This window comes from Myotis myotis, unplaced genomic scaffold (genome assembly GCF_014108235.1).
Source record: "Myotis myotis isolate mMyoMyo1 unplaced genomic scaffold, mMyoMyo1.p scaffold_m19_p_2, whole genome shotgun sequence".
Taxonomy (NCBI): domain Eukaryota; kingdom Metazoa; phylum Chordata; class Mammalia; order Chiroptera; family Vespertilionidae; genus Myotis; species Myotis myotis.
Genome location: NW_023416324.1, coordinates 153,085,648 through 153,105,629, shown reverse-complemented (window position 1 = coordinate 153,105,629; position 19,982 = coordinate 153,085,648). Strand labels below are relative to the sequence as shown.

Here is a 19,982-nt window from a genome sequence, read left to right as displayed (position 1 = left end):
GGGACCATCTGTGACACTAAATATGCTGTAATTACCAACAATGACACATACCTGTAAATTATACCCCTTCTTCCCAAATTCATATTTTGAAATCCTAACTTCTAATACCTCTGAATATGACCTTATTTTGAGATAGGGTTTTGACAGAGGTAATAAAGTTAAGATGAGGTCATTGCAGTGGAACCTAATCATATTTGACTGATGTCCTTACAAAAATGGTAATTTAGACATAGAAATAGCCATAGAAAATTAACAGAGGTAAAGAGAAGATGACCATTTATATGCCAAAGACAGAGGCCTGGAACAGATCCTACCCTCATGGCCCTCAGAAGAAGTCAATACTACCAACACCTTGATTTTAGAATTCAACCTTCCAGAACAATGAGAAAATACTCTGTTGCTTAAGCCACTCAGTCTGTGGCACTTTGATACAGCAGCCTAGCGAACTAATACGGCCCCAACCATTCCATTGAGGACCAAAGCCATTGGTCCTGGCCAGAGCCTTAAGCTTCATTGTCTTTTCTTTGTCAGGGTTGCCAGTATAAGAATGGGAGACTAGAAAGAAGATAAAATGTAAGATCCCAATTAGAGGGTGTGTCAAGCCAACTAATGATAAGGTGGAACAGAAATACAGAGCCATTGGAGTTGGATTACTCTCATGGTTTATTAATATTCAGATTGAAAAAGGAGCCTTAGAGCCACAAGTAATGCTAATTGGCACATTTGCTTTATTTATTTATTTTCAAAACAAATTGGGTTTTTAAATTTTTTTCTTTTTGTTCATTCCATCACATTGAAAAGGAGGAAAAGAAAAATGGTTTTGAATTCACTCGATATTTTGGACTCCTCAGATGAACGGAACATTGCACACACACTTGGAACAGAGAGAGATAGAGAGGAAAGTGGACTCCCACAGGGCCACACGCACCAATTCAAAAAACTTGGATACAGTGCAAGAATTTCCCAAAATGATTGGATCATCATTACCAAAAACTCGCCATAACAACACCAAGAAACAAAAAATGTTTAAGCCACACTGTTTGACTTGGGATCTTTCCTGCTTATTTTTTTTTTAAATGTTTGCCACATAGAGAGAAAGAGGGCTAGTGGGTGGGAGAGGACGGACTCACAGACGTGAGCAGGACAGGAAGGGCAACTTCAGAGTGGTGCTGAGAAGAGGGTGGGGAGAGACAGGGTCCAGGAGAGGGGAGGGCGGGGACGTGGAAAGCCATTTCTTAAGAGTTCAGGCATGTTCTTGGTCCGCCTCGAGTTCTTCTCCTTTACCCTCATCCTGCCGGGCACTTTCCTTAGGTTTGGTTTCATCTGCAGCTTCTGAGGAAGAAAACAAGATGGGAGGGGTAGGGAGGGGGAGAAGAGTTAGTATTTTTTTCTCATCTGTTCACATGATAGTGCAATGCATTTTTTTTCATACCATTTCACAAGTGCTTTACGATGAAAGGAGATTGCTGTCTTAGTAATATAATTTCCAAGCTCAGGAGAGTTACTTCCAGAAGGTTGTTCAGTGACACATATGAAGAGCTCAGGAGCTATGATATTGGGAGCAAGGAGCCCACACAGAAATTACCATTGTCTTTAATCTCTCAGCCTTACAATCAAAGTATCCATGTATAGACTCTTAACACTGGGAATCAACAATAATCTTTCATATTTTTCATTAGTGTCAGACTAATTGTGACAAGTACTTTATGTGGATCATTGAACAGTCATCCCCACTCTCTCATCCCTTATTTCTAGTATTATAAAAGCTGGAAAATGAAATACTTGCCCAGCCCCTTAAAGCTAAAGCTGTCAAAGCACACTTGCCTTATGAATAAGTGTATTCAATGGGGATTTTTGGAGTGTTTGTAGAAGACTTTAAGCTATTTCCTAATTGCAGTCATTTTAGTAAGACTATCTACTACTACTCATAAATATTTTTAAAGGCCAAAACCTTCCAAAATGACCATTATTAACCATTAAAGACACAACATACCAATCATATTTTCCAGCAAAATTTTTTCTATGAGACTAACTAAATTCTGATCATCATAATACTTTATGTACCAGCAGCATTCCTCATGTATTACAGAAATTTAGTATGCTAATGAATCATTTAATGTTCTGCCAAAAGAAAGTTTCCAGATTTATTTTAGCGAGGGCCTTCTATAGCAATTTGAAATATTTTTATAGAATTTAGTTAGCTCCCAGTCTTGCCCAATGTATTTAGTGCCCTCTTCAAATTACAAAAGAATAGAATATTGATTTGAACTGTTTAGAAGAATTAACTGTAGGAGCAAAATAATACTTCAAAACTCTCTTCCTAAAATAAAATCTTAGGAGCTAGTATGTATGATTTGAGGGAGATTAAAACATTCAAAATAAAAGGTGGACATAGGTTGGGTAAGGTGAGAAGAATTATATATTTGTGGAATTAAGGGAACAGAATTCAAAAGAGGAAAACAAAATAACAAAAATTTAGGTAACCCTGAGAAACAGTCATACTTTCTGTCCCCCATTGGTGGGCAATCAGGTTAAATCCCCCCCAATTTCTCCACTTTCTATTGACATTTTTGCCTGGGCTTAGGGGAAAAGGTGACACTTGACATGCATCTGTTAATTGAAGTCGCTACTATTTTCTATTAAAAGAGCTTCAATATCTACATATTCTCTCCTCAAATGCTTCAAAGTATTTGAAACATAATTATTTATTTATTCAATACATTTGTTTCAAGCACCTGTAATGTGCCAAGCATTTTTGTAAGTATTGAGACGAAGCAGTGAAGAAACAATAAATATCCTTGCTCTTGTTTAAGCCTTTTATAATAAACTTTTAACAAACAATGAAATCTATAATCATAATATGTCAACAGTGAGAAGGACCTTTAAGATCATTCATCAGTAATTAAACCATAACTCTTCAAGGTCAATAACAATATCTATTTTGCTCAACTTTGAACAACTAGCTCCTAACCCCTGCCTAGAGCAGGGAATGCCCTCAATTAATATTTATTGAATGCAAGAATGAATGGACATCCTTATTTCATAGATGAGGAAACTAAAGTCCAGGAAAAGGAAGAGATTTTCCTTAAATCATAAGATTTTCTCATGACCAGGTTTTCCCATTGTATCAGGTTGCCATACTCAACCAGAGGGGGTTCAGCTCAAATCCGTTTTATCAATTCAGCACTGGAAACTAAGTACCTAGGGTTCACGGGTTTTGAGTGACCTACAAAACTTCCATGATTAAAAACAAATTGTTGTTCCAAAATCTATATAATAAAGAGCCAGGGTCATAACGACTGAAGGCTCAACCAGACCAGAAGTCAGTGCTGGGTTGCCTAGGGGGTCTAAACTGGCAGTCAGACATTCCCCAAGGGGCCCCCAATTGGAGTGGGTGCAGGTTGGGCTGAGGGAACCCCCCCTCCATGCATGAATTTTGTGCACTGGGCCTCTAGTGTAAAATAAAAGTCATATAATTAAAACTGATAAAGTTCAGTTAGATGACTACAAAAGGTAACATGTCAGTCAGTTAGCTGGGATTAAAGTCAGCTGAACACACAATAATATATACATATTTTATATGAGACGAGAGTGATTTTATACTTGTTTTATGTTATTGAATAATAAACAAAGGGGTTATTTTTGTATTAGATTAAGGGACAACTAGTTAGTAAAAATAGAATGTGTCAAATCAGTGGATTCAATGAAATTCTTATAGACCACAGGGAATTATGGGGAGAAGAAAATCTAAAATAACAACATTTTATAACCACAAAAGTGAGGTAAGCTAAGAACTCATACCAATATTTCTTTAAAAAAGTAAACCTACATGCAAATGAAGAAAACAGGCAATCAGATGTGAACCATATGCCTGCTCTAGTTAGAGCCACTTAAATGAGAGACTGCATATGAGTTTGATAAAGGTTTGAACCTCAGACAAAGGGAAATTTATTGAGAACAGAACCTGAGTTATAGATAAACAGGTCCATTTGAGCCTGAATGTCAGCAATAACTTCTGGGGATTGCTAAATTGCTCTTTCTTTCACTGATGCTGACTCTAGACAAGTCATTGTAGTTAATAAATCATGTTGACCATATGGTTGTATATCTATATTTTCTTACCTTTCTATCCAGCAGCCTCTCTGCCTAGAAAGAATCATGACTTATGACTTCCCTGGCCCCTAAAGCACTTAATTATAGCTAACATATTTGACCCTGACTCTATGCTCAGAACATTCTACGTATTTCATTCTGTGTCATTTTATTTACTAGTAATTCTCACAGGTACCTTAATCATCCAATTTTATAGGTGGGAAACTGAGGCACAGTAAGATGAATTAACTTACCTAAGACCACACTGTTTATGAATGGCAGCAAGGAATTCTAACCTAGGACAGAGCCATCTAGGCAGCTTCTACTTAAGATTGCTCTTTCTGCCTTTAACTTTGCCCAAGAAGAGTGGGTGTTCACAGAGTGGGAACTAGAGTAGGGAGTCCACAGGTATGTAAGCCTGGGGCCTATAAACTCTAAAAACAGATCTTGGTAAAAACTGCTCAGAATGGAGGGAAGAATCCTGATTAGTTTTGTCTGTCCTATATAATAAAGCGGTCATATGCAAATTGACCATCACTCCAACACACAAGATGGCTGCCTCCATGTGGACACAAGATGGCAGGCAGGGGGGGGTCAGTTGTGGGCGATCAGACCTGCAAGGAAGGGCAGTTGGGAGCAATCAGGCCAGCAGGGGAGAGCAGTTAGGGGCGACCAGGCCAGCAAGGGAGGGCAGTTAGGGGCGACCAGGCAGGCAGGGGAGCAGTTAGGCATCTATCAGGCTGACAGGCAGAAGCAGTTAGGGTCAATCAGGCAGGCAGGCAGGTGAGTGGTTGGGAGCCAGCAGTCCCAGGTTGTGAGAGGGATGTCCGACTGCCCCAAGGGGTTCCAGATTGGAGAGGGTGCAGGCTGGGCTGAGGGACCCACAGCCCCGGGCACGAATTTGATGCACGGGGCCTCTAGTCTATATAATAAAAGCCTAAGCTACCATTACGGCAGAATGACCAGTTGCTATGACGCGCACTGACCATCAGGGGGCAGACACTCAATGCAGGAGCTGCCCCCTGGTGGTCAGTGTGCTCCCACAGGGATAGCACCACTCAGCCAGAAGCCAGGCTCATGACTGGCGAACGCAGCAGAGGTGGCAGGAGCACTAAGGAGCAGTCAGCCTAGTGGTAAGGAGCAGCAAGCAGGCGGGCAGTAAGGAGTGAGGGGTCCTAGACTGTGAGAGGGCACAGGCCGGATTGAGGGACACCACCCTCCAGTGCACGAATTTCATGCACCAGGTCTCTAATATAATATAAAATCTTGTCTTAGTACTTTCTGGTGTTAATTGCATAATTTTTAAATGCTGGGAATTAGTTAATATGTACAGTAATCTTTAGCATTTTGTGCAAAAACTATGATCATCATGATGAGTGTCAAAGATAGATGAATGGCTGAGGCCAGTTGGTCACTCCAATTATCATGACCCAATTAGGTTAATTAATCACATTTCCCATCTAGAGGATCAGCCTCCCACTGAGATAGTCATTGCTTAAGAAGAGGCTGTAGAAGCTAAAAATTACATGACATTTTTAATACCGAGTGACATAGGACAAGTGAGTGAAAGTACAAGGTCTGAAGCTGGAAAATAAGGAAAACCTGCAATTGCTGCTATGACAGCTGAAATCCATCAAGTTCAAGAGTAGAAAACACTTTTTGTTTTTCAGTTTAGCTCTGAATATACTTTTGTTTATATTAAACATAAAAACCTCATGCTAATGAAGTTCAATTAGATGTTTATCTAATAATGATATTGTAATTTTGGTTAAGACATTACATGAAAAGAGCAAGATTAAATTAATCACAGGATCGATCTATCTATCTATCTATCTATCTGTCTATCTATCTATCATCTATCTATCATCTATCATCTATCTATCTACCTACCTACCTATTTATCATCTTAGGTGGCCAGTGAATTTATCCTCTATAGGAGTCATTAATATTCTATCTAGTGATGGCTTCTCTCCACAATTCTTCACCAGGGGAAATCAACCCTCAAATCCAGCTTTATTATGAGAAGGAGTATGTCAAAGAAAAAACAAATGATGATGCATTTTAGTGGTTTGGTCTGAAAGGGGTGAAAAAGTTGTTTTGTTTTTTTAACAAAATTGACAGCTTTGATAATGTTTATATTAAATAGTATTTAAATTCTCAAAAATTACTGTCTGTCAGTTTTTACAGACCATGTTAGAATCTGGTAAAGAGCTATAAACTTCTCCAGCCTTGACATTTTAACCCTGACAAAAACATTACTTTTTCCAGGCTCAAAGACCTCTTAGAAATCACCACGTTCTCTAGCAGTCTCCATGTATTTGATCATTTTCTGTGTTAACTTCAAAAGAGAGAGTGCACATCATACACAGTAAAGCCATATCTTCTTAATGTCTTAGAGTTGAAGGATGCTTCAAAAGAGAAGAAAAATGTGTAAATTTACTCATTTATTCATTTGGTGAAAGGTTCTAGGCCATAGTTACTATGTGCCATGCAATGTTCTAAGCACTGAAAACACAGCAGCGGTGATGCAGCAATGAAAACGCCAAGCAATGATCTCGACCTTCTTAGAATTTATATGCTAGTAATTACTGGCATGTGTATTGCTTGTTGGAGAAGGAGGCATAAAAGAAAACATAGTGGCTAGGTAAGAAGTCAGCACAAAGAGGTATACTTTCTCCTGGGATTTGCAAAGTTGAGTATCTTGAATGAATCTCATAAGTTTTGAAATAGGAAAAACCCTAGTAGGTTTCACATTCTGGATTCACAATAACCATTTCTAAAGAAATACCAAGACCACGTTTAGATGCCAATAAAGATGGAAGTCATATCTATGCCCCTTGGAAACTGTGTGGTGGTAGCCTTGAAAGAGTAAGGGGATCCATGGAAGCCTTCACAGTGGTCCTGGAAAAATGCACACCAAACTGGCTCTCTGATCCTTGCTGAAATAGATTCTGGAAACTGCTCTTGCCTTTATTCATTCCATTCATTTCCTCGAAAGGGTGAGAATAGCACGTCTGCACATTCTGTTGGTGAACAAATACCAGGAGCATATGCAGCAGCGGCTGCTTGCGTGTCAGCCAGGCAGCCGGCTGCAATGCTGCTGAAGGGATGGCGGTGTTCCCAGCTGCCATCGCCTACACTGAGCTCTAATGGCCCTGTTTACTGGCTCTGGTCCAGGCCCCTCCGCAGCCCTACATTACTGAAATTAGGTTGAGTGGATTTCCGAGTAAAACATTACCTCTTGGGACCTGCCCAGCTCTCCCCAGCCTTGTCAACATTGATTAAATAGAAGCTGCTATCATCTTGGGGCCATGCCCACAATTACTCTACCAGTCACCACTGGGCTGGGGTGTTTGCTCCATTTCCTTTTTTTTATTTTCATCTTTCTTGAGTATTAAGTATCATCATCTCAAAGTCTCAACGGAAAGCGATAAAAAAACATTTTGCAGCTAACTCACATATGTCCCTCTCATTACTTACGTGGTCTTCCTCTTGAGCTGTGTACCAGATGTCGATCTGGAACCTGATCATGGCTTTTGGTGGTTACTGGATCCACATTTTATGCTTTTCATAATCATATTTTACATTTCAAGTTCCTTTGAAAGCACTGAACCAGTGTACACTATTTTGATGCCAACAGAATGGTGCAAATATCACCTATGTCCCCTCCTTGCTCTCTGTGCCTTTGAAAGAGAGTATAACCCTATTGCTTACAATACTATTCACTTTAGGATTTCAAAGAAGAACAAAGCAGAATTTAACCAAGAAGAATACTCAGAGGCAACATGGCAGGATACCTGAAACACACTCCTTCTCTCAGAAGTTGAGGCCTAGGGTCAAGCTGATTTATGTTCTAGCCTTGACTGCGCAACCAATTAGTCATGTGACCTTTCCTTTCTTTGCCTCAGTTTCCTAATCTATGAAAAAATATGAATAGTAATGCCCACCCCACCTTATTGCAGGTTGTTTGGAGGTAAAAAAAAAAAAAAAGTATTTGAAAGGACTTTATAAATTTAAAGTACAGTAGGTAATACGTCAAGATTTTAATCCAACCTGTGGGATTTGGGTAAAAACAAACAAACAAAAAAACCCCAAAACAACGCCTATCAAGTTTAACATTTCTATCCCAGGAAGAAAAATAGTAATCCTGACCCCAAAACCCCCAAAATCTTCTTTCCCAGATAAATGACTAAGACAATTTCTCCCCTAGAATGTTCCTGTAAAGTCTCTAACTCTAATTAGAAAATAAGAATACAGTGATTTATTAATTAAATAGAGCTGCTCAATTATAGAATCTAGGGTTTTTAACAGATAGAACAAAAGTTAGTGTGTTTTTTCTGAAAGGAGAAAAGACCCAGAGATTTTAAAAAGTTAAAACAAAACTTAAAGGAAATACAGTTTGATCTTGAAAACTTCTTAAACATTCTCTATATAAAATGTCTACCAAGCCATCAAAAATCAGATGTTTGACCTTCTTTCCCCATTAGATAAGAGAGCTGGTTCTAGAGCCAGAATATATGCATTTAAATTCTATCTCTGCAGACTGGTACAGCCACTGTAGAAAACAGTATGGAGTTTCCTCAAAAAATTAAAAATAGCCCTAACCGGTTTGGCTCAGTGGATAGAGCGTCGGCCTGTGGACTGAGGGGTCCCGGGTTCGATTCCAGTCAAGGGCATGTACCTTGGTTGCGGGCACATACCCAGTGGGGAGTGTTCAGGAGGCAGCTGATCGATGTTTCTCTCTCATCAGTGTTTCTAACTCTCTATCCCTCTCCTCTCCTCTCTGTAAAAAATTAATAAAATATATTTTTTTTAAAAAATTAAAAATAGAACTGTCTTTTGATCCAGTGATTTCCTTCTGGCAATATATCCAGAGAAACCTGAACCACTAATTCAAAATAATATATTCACCCTTATGTTCATTGGAGTGTAATTTGCAATAGCCAATATCTGGAAATAGCCCAAGTGCCCATGGATAGATGAGTGGATAAAAAAGCTGTGGTAGATTTGCACAATGGAATACTATGCAGCTGTAACAGAGAAGGATCTCTTACCCTTTGCAACAGCATGGAAGTTCCTGGAGAGTATTATGCTAAGTGAAATAAGCCAGTCAGAGAAAGATAAGTATCACATGATCTCACTTATATAAGGAATCTAATGAACAAAATAAACTGATGAACAGAATAGAAATAGAGGCATGGATGCATGGAACAGACTGACAGCTGTCTGTTATATATAATATATTTTACATGTATTTATATTTATAAATATAAATTGTATATGTGCAGATTTTTATATATATAAAATGTATAGACACAGAAAACAGTTATGGTGATAGCCAGAGGGGAAAAGGGTGAGGAGGAGTTGGAGGTGGACAAAGTGGGGAAAAGGAGGACAGAAAGAGACTTTGCTTGAGGCGATGGGTCCACAATGCAGTGTGAAGATGATGTTTTATTGACTTGTATAATTGTATTGTTTTGCGAACCAATGTTACCCCAATAAATAAAATAAATAAATAAAAATTCTATCTTTGACATTTACCATGATTTTGATTAAGGTATTTAACCTCTTATTGCCTCATTTTCCTTTTCTGTAATTTATCTGTAATTGGTGATAATATTGGTACCTGCCTCCTGGGCTTTTTATGATATTTAAATGTGTTAATTATTTAAAGTACTTAATAATGAACGGTGTGTTTCAATAAGTGCTCAATAAGTGTTAACTATTATTACATGACTTAAAGGGAACTAACATTGGTTTAATTTTTACTATGTGCCAATCATTGTTCTAAGGGGTTTCACACGTAAGTATTCAATATACATCTTCCCTGCTTCCCCATTTCTTTATCAGTAAAGTGGGAATAATAATATTTACCTCATAGATTTGTGATGAGTGTTAAATGAGAGAATAAAGAACTTAATACAGTGCCACTACTTGCTCACCTATGTGCCTAATGAATGAATTATCTTCTTCCTCTCTCCACATTTATGCTCATTCAATCTTAGCCCACAATCAAGAGGAAAGTTTCTTCAAATATCCAAAGAAAGGGAAAGAAGAGTTTGTGCCTTATGAAATTTTTGCTTGTAGAATGAAAATGAAATTAAAAACTCTAAAAAAAGGCTTTGATGTCAAGGGTCAGGGTTCAGAAATGACTGTGAGGGTAAAGATGGGCATCGATCAAACTTGAAGGGCATGATTTTGTGATGCAAGAATCAAGGCTGCTAAACAGGAATGTCTCAAAAGGCAATCACCTATGATATTGCCTCTATTGAGAACAGAACAATTTCTCTATTTCATACCTGGAGAATAGCAGGCAATTGATTTTAAAAGGAAACAACTTATCCTCAGCCTTAGCTCTATATGAGGATAAATTTTGTAGCAAAAAATTTTGTAGCAAAAATTTACCATACTGAATGAGCAAGAACCAAATTGTCCTCTGTCCCTGACTATGTAGTAAATTTTGTATCTGGCAGGCAAATTATAGAAGATGACAAATCTCCAGGTTTATGATATCTATCTAAGAAAAATTCCCTTACTCAATAATTATCAAATTCAAAACTTGAAAAAGACCTAAAATGTCTTGTCCCTTAACCTTATGGAAAATAATCAAATACAGTGAAAGTTTTCAATTTCATGATGAGAAAGACCTTTTCATTTCCAAAAAGCTTTGCAGTTATCTGGGGACAGGGCATGTGTTGGGAGAGAAATTGGCATTCTGATGGGGTAATTCTTTCTACCTATGCACAACTCTTTCTCTTTTCTGGGCCTTCTGAAGCAAGGAACTACAGCAGATTTTAAAGAATAAAGAGAAAACAGATGGAGTAGGAAGGAACCATTCTCTTAAAAGAAATCCAGGCACAGAAATACCCTACTTTTGGGGAATCTAATAAAAACATGATCCCTCCCCCACCCCACTCCTAGGATGATCTCTAATTCCTCCCACTGCATTTAGGAGGAAATTAGTAATTTTTTTAAAAATCAGAACTTAGGTATTTGATGTTAATTATTTAGAGCCATACTTAGGAGATGAGGAAAAATCAAACTGTCATCATCATAATTAGCTAGTTATTAATCTTAATAATAGGAACAGAGCAAAGTGGCAGCGGGGGGCGGTAGGGGGGCAAACATTATAAGCGTGGTCATCTGAGCAGCTTCATCAGGAAGCTACAACTTCACACGCCCCAGGGAACCCTGGGTCCATTCCCAGTGATCTGGGGGAAGGACTCAAACAAAGGGGGAGATGGACACATGGGCAGTGAAGTCTGGGTGAGGTAGGGAAGGTACTTGTCTGTCAGTCTAGCTAGCCTGAGGCAAAGGATCATTGGCTAGGAGGGTGAAGCCATGCAAACATGTGAGTTCTTCAAGGATTAATTGGTTAAGCTACTGGTTACAATCCCCAAACAAAAAGCTTCCTCTCTCTTAAGCAGCTGCATAGACAATGGCCATGCAGACCCCACACACAATGGACTGCAGCTGGGAACATGAGCTAAACTAGCCAGATGCTGGACTGGACTGGACTGTGCTTTAATGGGGAACAGAGACTCTTGTCAGTGCCCATAATTCTAGCCCTGCTGAAGCAAGATTGGACTTTTTCCATGGCAGAATAGACAGAAATGGGACATTGGACACCCAGGAGTTTAATTTCATGGAAATAAAGATCACTCATCCTCCTGTTCAAATCTCACTAAATTCCTTTCCTTATGACATCACAAAAACTCCACTTCCACTGGTAATGGCTGGGGTACAGAGGGCACCCCATCTATAACAAAACAGGCTAATCATGTTTCTTTGTCATTTGTCATTGAATTTATTCTTAGTTTTTATTCCTAGCACCTTTTCACATTTATTGAAACTGGCTGCTTAAGCATCATACTAGCTGTTTAAGCATCATACTAGCCATCATACATCATTTTGTTTGTTTTTCCTTAGGTATCTCTATTATTCTCATTGTTTTCAATATTGTTTTCAACAATGAGCCACCCTAGGTCTTATCTAGTGATCAGTTACAAAAGCATAGTCATTTGTGTCTGTCAGACCTTGAAAAAGTTAGTGAACAATCTGGGTTATACTGCTTTACATTTTAAAATTCAACTATTTATAATGTTTTAACATATAATGAATGAGTTAATATGCCTTTTTACAAAGTTTTCATTTTTAATATTTGTCTTTAAAAGCAAAAGCAGATCTAGGTATTTCAAATTCCACAGTCTGATGTGATGTGATTAAATTACTTCTCTGACTCCAGGGTTAAAATACAGAAATCAAAACTAGACATAATTCTAACTCCATAAGAGTCACTCCAATAGCCATGCAGCTACCTAAAAACTTTTCCTGTGTATGAATAACTATTGCTTGGGCAACATTTAAATTTTAAAATAAAAGCACTAAGTCTGTGAGTTATATTCAGCTCAGGCATTGCTATGACTCACCATGATGTGTTTGATTGTATTTGCAATACACCAGACAATTATTTGTCTTTGTTGTTTAATTTTCCCTTATGGCTGTATCTACACAGCACAAAGAAAACTAAAGACTTGGCAGTTGTCTTGCTAATTTTATCAATGCAAATGGATAAACCACACAATTCAGGACAAAAATGTAAAATCTGTATACATTGTCACAGAGTCAGCTTGTAATTGTTCGTAAAAGTACAGAATAGTGGATGCTGAAGGGGATCTTAGAGATCATCTGATCTCAGCCCCTCATTCCCTCTGAAGATGGAGAGTTTCTGTGACTTGTCCAAAGTCACACAGCTAATTACAATTCAGCAAATCCTTCCATAATACTACATCTCTCACAACTTTGGGGGATGAGTGGATTCTATTACTTGATTTTAATTTACCTGTCTCTCCAGTAGTCCTAAATAAATATACTATATACATTTTCCTCCCCCCTTTTCCTCTTTACTATCCTCCTCCCCTTTTCCCTCTCTCTCACTTCTCTCTCTACTTCCTTCCTCCCTCCTTCCATTTATTTTCTCTGCTGTGAAAAAGAAGGTAAGTTCAGTATAATTTTGCTATAAGGGCTACACGAAGTAATTTTATTATTTTTTAAAAATTAATTTTGAGAGAGAGAAACATTGATCTGTTGCCTCCTGCACATGGCCTGACTGGAGATTGAACCTGCAACCTGGTTATGTGCCCTGACCAGGAATCGAACCCACCACCCTATGGTGTACACAGGAACCAACTGAGCCACATCGGCCAGGGTCAGAAATAATGTTAGATAGTCCGGTGGCTTGCAGAACCACAGGGCGGAGGATTATTGTTGTATCAAACTTCAACATATTAAGTACAGATTGTGAGAAATGAAGTGGATATTTCATGCAGAGAGGAAAAGAAATGGGGACTTCTAAAACTGTAATTTAGATGGAATAGTCATCATTGCTTTGGGAACGCTTTATAAACTGAATGACTAAAGAGTTATTAGGTAATGAACGTCCAGAATTATTGATAATTACTACAAATACTGTCATATCTAGGAATCTATAAGAGATCATGATTAGGTTGTGAAGAAGAGGAAATAAAAGTGCATGCCATTCCCCCATCTACCACTCCCTCCACTTCCCAATGAAAGCAGAGTGTTAAAATATCAACTGAGAAGGTTTAACTCAATTTTGAAATTAATTTTAAAAAACATTATTGTAACAAAAAAAGCCCTAGAGAAGGTGTTTGTGCTCTATGCTTTCATGTAGATAAATAAATGCAATCTCCATCTCTTACTGTGAGAATTCATTTTGCACTCATTGTGAGTTTTGGCTTCCTGGGGCCTGTCAAATTGTGGCACTGCCTGTGAGTGAAAAATTGTTTTCAGAATCAATAGCACTTACTGGAATACAACCAGAACTATATCAAAACAAATAATATTTTTATTTGTATTAATTTTTCTCTTTTTAGTCAAAGATGCCAAAGCTCTTTACTTATATTTAGTGGCAAAGAATGTAATAGCTTTGGCTATTTGGGGACATTGGGACAATAAGCAGTTAAAGAATAAAGACTTGCCTGGCTGCTGTGGCTCAGTGGTTGAGCATCGTCTCAAGAACTAAGAGGTCACTAGTTTGATTCCTGGTCAGGGCACATACCTGGGTTTCGGGCTTGATCTCCAGTAGGAGGCATGCAGGAGGAAGCCTACCAAGGATGTTTCTCTCTTATGGATGTTTCTATCTCTTTCTCCCTCTCACTTCCTCTAAACATCAATAAAAAACATAGTTTTTTAAAAAAAGATAAGCTGGTAAGTCTTAGCTTACCTGAGATAGAACTCAGGAATCAAATACGTCTGCCCATCATAAAATATTGAAGAATCATTCCATTATTTCCTTTCTCCACCCATTTTTGTTTTTGGCATCTTCTTAAAATATTCCTTTTTTCTTAATTTCAGCGATAACTATGTTCTGGATTTTTTTCTTCTATTTTCTAGCTTTTATTTTTCCATTCTGTTTCTAGATTTTAGTCCCTGTACCCTAGCATGTCCACAAACTAAGATTCAATTATAAATTCTCTTTGTAGACTCTGCATCAGAAAACTCATTTGCTCTAGTGACTTAAACACTGAACCCATCATCGGGTAACCAGCAATTTTTTATTATCACTGCCATATTGTTAATCCCCATACATCCCTGTAAACATATTATTTCCTTTATCAAAAAACTTTACTGTTTCCTGACTTCATATATATTAAATTCCAATATTTCTCCACATCCTTGACTCTACTCCTGACTCTAATCTTATATCTCATTCTGTACTGGACATCACATCACTACAAATGATCACTGATTAGCCTTATCATTCTCTCCGTGATCCAAGTTTAAAATTCTCTCTCTCCATATGCACCTATCTATATCTTTTGGTTCTTCTTTTTAAATGATAGATCTCTAATTGAGGCCATGAAATGGCAAGAAAAAATAACTGCACTGATGAAAATCATGCCAGACTCAAAGGCAATAGAAACTAACCATACTACTACTTTGAAACCAGCAGTACGCAATGGAAGGAAGTGCAAGTAGGTAAAGATAACACAATACCTGAAGTACGTGTTTAAGGAAAATAGTCAAATAGGAGGTCAAGAGCAGGGGAAGTCAAGTATTAGAGGCTAGAGGAACATAGAACTAGAAAGAGACCAATACAGATAGACCATGGACATGTCAGGGAATCTTTCAGCCAGCAATAGGGCCCCCAATCATGGGAGTAAGAACAAGATTCCTATCTCTAAGAGTATGATGATAATAAGGCAGGACCTTAGTCTCAGAGAGAGAGACCAGAGTACAAATGAGATGAATGAGACAGAGACTTAGATAAAGCAAACCAAGCAGAAGTCTAGTTAGTGGAACTGTTTAAAGTAAAAGACCAATTACTGGTGTTTAGGTACAAGTAGACTTGATGCTGAGCCAATTGTGAGTAGGGCCCTTTAAATTTCTCCACCCTAGGAATGAGAATGACATCAATTTCAGAACCAAGCATAGAATTCAATCTGAAAGAGGAACTGTGAATGACCTGATCAGTGGTGCTTTCAGGGATAGATGGCAATATCAGACTAGAATTTCAGGGGGTGGTGGAGACACTAAAGTCTGAACCAATGCAGTCATATCTTAATAAATCTTTCTGTTTCCAAGGCAGCCCTCTTGAAGACTTCTCTGTCATGGATAGTGGCAGCTAAAGTAGTTATTTAAAGCCAACAGACGATAATGAGAAAAGGGAGAGGAGATGGTTACTGTCCCAACAAATTATCTGATACAATTGAGTCATTTAAATGAAAGTGTACTAAAAACATTTTTTGTCATGATCTCACTATAAATTCCCTTGGACCTGCTCCCTTGTCAGCTGTCTGTTTGACCCACATGTCTTTGCCATCACTGTTGACTCAGGCCAGAGAAGTCCAGAAGAGGAGCACAATGGCTTTTAAGCTCTTCCAGGGGCCTAGGCCATCTTGTCTAATTGTTGAGATCAAAAATAAGAAAATACTATAGAAAAAATTAATTAAAAGTTAATTTTGTTTTTTAAGTTAGATTTTCATGAGATCTTGGAAGGAGAATTAATTAATTAAAGGAGATATAGTAATAAATTTGGGGCATTGAAAGATAGTATTGAAAATATTCAGAAGTTGTAGTGGAAAATAAGAAAAAGGTATTTTACTGAAGTTAACTTGAGTATAGATTATAATAGGATGAAAATCTACAAAGTGTCAACACTTTCTAGCCAAAGACTATGAAGAACACACCCGTAGTTGAATGCAGTGGAGTTTGTTGACATGTTGCAGGGAGAACACACACTGTGGGGAACCATAAGGTATTGCAGTCTCAGGGGGTTAGAAAGGACTATTTGGGCATGTGCTAGGAGATTTGGATTCAAGTAGGTAGAGCTTTGCTCTGGATTTAATGCTGTCATGAAGCAGGGGTCATTTTATGATTGTAAATCTCAACAAATATTATCTGAAAGGAAGGAGGATTGAGGCAAGTATCATCATCATCCATATTAGGCAGGTTTGGGAAATACTTGGACATTTTATTGTGTAGACCATGGCCATATTTAGGCTGTGCTCAGACATGATTATGGTGGTTTGTTTGTCTTGAACCATCATACAAAGTCTGATGTTGGTGTTCTGTGAAACTGTTTGTGTTAACAGGAGAACTAAGGCCTATCTGTGAGCACCAGGCCAGCTCCCGGCTGTCAGGGCCTTCTTTTCTCTTTCTCAGGAGAAATAAGGGAGATTCAAGTTGACTTTCCATATCTGACGTGCCATCATTAAGACCTTCATTGCATCTGCCTGTGTCCCACTCTGAAGTTTTCCATCTAGTAATAATAATGGACATGTGATTCCCTTGAGCATCATAAAATAGAAATGACATTGATTGCACAGAGACAGCAAAAAGATTCCACCTCAACCAGCACCATCAGCTGAAGCTCTATCCTGAAATGCTTTTACTGGCTCTTAAAGATGCTCATGGCTCCCAAGGGACTAGTGGCACTGTTTTCTAATTTAAAATATCTTAATTAAATAAAATCCTTCGTGAGGAAGACAGAGCGGGCCAGATTGGGGTCTGTCACCTCAGTTGTTTTCTCATTTCATTGATATGACAAGACAGCATGTTTGGGCTTTTCTGCCTCTCTCTTCCCCTCCTCCCTTTAATGGCCTGTCAAAAGGAAATTCCATCCTGTGCTGGCATTAATGCCTGCTGTAAATAAAGAGGAAATGGAGGGAAAAAGGAGGAGGAAGGAGAGGGTGTGTGTGGTAGAAGCTAGCTTTGCAGCTCAATTGTAAGGCATCTCTCAGTGTCTAGACACCAGCTGCCTGGTAACCATGGGAACCCACTAACTTTGGCTGATGGGCTGAGGAGTAATGACTCTCAGGAGATCTGGGTGGGAGCATGGTGGTGGGGGCAGAGGACGAAAGGTTGGGAGAGATGGCACAGGGAGTATTAGAGCAATATGGGGAAGGGCAAAGACAAAACAAAACTCTCTTTGTGAAAGGGTGGCATTAACGTTGTTACTATTTTTTCTTATGCACATTACACACGTGGTGACAAGGTACAAACCTGCTGTACTCTGCAGGTGTCAGGACACAGGTTGCTGAAGATGAATAGCAGAGCTGGAATGATTATATTCCCATCAACCTCCTGCCAGTGCCAAATAACATCCTCAGTAAACCAAAGCTTTCCACAGTAAACAGGCAGGATCAACAATTGTCTGAAGTCTCTGGCGTAGGAAATTCCGGTCCCTAAGATTGCTGTCACTTTTACAAGCACTCAGCAATGAAGATTAATCACAGCTCTTTATACCTACAGTGTCCTCCCTTCCTGCTGCTCCCATTTTCCCTTGTCAGGCAAGGGTTGGGCTGCTGTTAAAAAAAGAAGGATGGTGGTGGGAATGGTGAGGAAATGAGTAAGAAATGAAGAGTTACCAGTTCAGGGCCTCAATCATACAAACATATTTTGTTCTCTTATTCAAATATAGATTTCTATCATCAGAGGTTTCCAATCATGGATTTTGCAGTTTGACAGTTGCTTGCGGTCACCTGTCCCCTTCCCATCACACATTCCTTTTGATTGTGATTTTTAGGTAGCACTGGCACCCCTACCCTACCCCTCTCACCACTAATGGTGTGCCAATTTCCACCCCTCCCCACATCTCTCCACCCCATTTCCTTGACTAAGTACTATCACATACAAACATACCCCCCATGGACCTCCAGGCTCTTTGGTAATGCCCAAGTTGGTCTACAGCTTTAGAGACTAGATTTATTGTCTGTCTCAATGTTTAACCTTACCCACCACAGTTAGGATCTAATAGAAGACCTGCTGGTTTTACTGGAGTTATCTGGGTCACAAAACTGTTTTTTAATTGTGCAAAGCTAACAAATGATACAAATCCTTGGACTCTGATAAAAGCCAACAAAGCTGCCTGAATATAGATATATACAGAATGGAGCAAATGTTTGTTTACAGTTGTTTGCATGGAATAAATACAATAATTAATAGATAATAACACAAGAATAAACTCTGTGTTTTGCTTCTTCACAACTGTAAACCTACTTTTTTATTCTGTTTTATTCAATGGTTCCTCTGAAGAAAATGCTCCTATGTGAAAAAGTGTTGCAGTCATATTGAACTAAAACCAACATGTAAGCAAATTCAACATACTAAAAAAGGGCTACTAATAGGTAAATTCTCATTTAACTATAATTTATGATAAGTGGAACATTTTAATGCACCAGAGACTATTAGATATTAAAGCTTGCATAACTTTGATTTGATGATTTAACATGAAAGGAAGGCAACTTGTTTTTGCCATCTATTTCCAGTCAGTGCAGAATCCCCAGTGGTTTTGAATTGCTGAAATGTTCTCTGCTTTAGAGATGAATCTTTTGCATGGGGAGATGAAACCGATTTCCTCCCTATGACCTGGTTCCCTGCAGGGAGTGACTGAGAAGCTCTGAGACTAGGACAAGGATCTGGTCCTCAGGTGCCAGTGACACAGCCCATTTATAGTCACTGTCAAGTTGCCAACATCTTCTGGTCATTAGGAGGCACAGAGTAACTTGTGAGAACTCTATGAGTCACCAAAGAATTTTCAGGGGCAAAGGAAGATGGGGGAACATCTGTCCTGGTGGCAGAGGGTATGAGGTGTAAGCCAATGAAATGTGGTGGTGATTTGGGGTCACTGTTTCCACCTATGCATTGACCATAAGAATTGACTCAGCTACTCTGACTAAAGAGCTATTTTCTTCATCACTTGCTGAATCAACTATGTCTATTGGGTATTCACTATCTACTCTACCTATTTGCAGGGAATACAGCAGTGTATAAAACAATAATAAGACTAAGAACAGCCTGTTCTTGTGGAGTATATATTGTACTATAGTAAAAAAAAATTAAAATATATAGCATGTTAGGTTGTGGTAAGAGCTACAAAAACACTATTGGAAAGGAGAATGGAGAGTGCCAGGATGAGGGTATAATGACAGTATTAAACAGAAAGCCTCCTTGAGAGGGGACCATGTGGACAGAGAGCTGAAGGTTAGAGAGGGAACTCTATGAGTATCTAGAGGAGAGAGGTTTCTAGGTGGAGGAAATACTAAGTGCAATTGTGAAAACACTTGATTGTTGGAGTTGTAGCAAGGAAATCAATCTTGCTATCATGGCCCTAGAAAGGGACAGTAACGGGAGATGACATCCGAGTGGTGATCTGGTGGGGAGGATGTTAATCATGGGGGAATCGGACCGTTTTAAGGAACTGGCTTTTACCCAAGTGAAATAGGTGCTGGAGAGAAAGTGATATGTGCTCAGATTTTACATATATTTTGAAGGTGGAGGAAACAAGATTGCCTGACAGATTTAATGTTGTTAAAGAAAAATGAGTCAGGGGTAATTCCAAGATATATAGCCTGAGCCTCAGGGGA

The 19,982-nt window shown here is 38.7% G+C and overlaps 1 protein-coding gene across 1 annotated transcript in view; it reads right to left on the bottom strand.

Annotated features, from left to right (window-relative positions):
* Positions 1 to 645: 645 nt before the first annotated feature.
* GAP43 (growth associated protein 43) overlaps positions 646 to 19,982 on the bottom strand; it is a 99,870-nt gene continuing 80,533 nt past the window's right edge. The window contains exon 3 of the mRNA XM_036347135.1: positions 646 to 1,332. Within this exon, the coding sequence (XP_036203028.1) occupies positions 1,244 to 1,332 (89 nt within the window). The 3' untranslated portion in view covers positions 646 to 1,243. The remainder of the gene's footprint in view (positions 1,333 to 19,982) is intronic.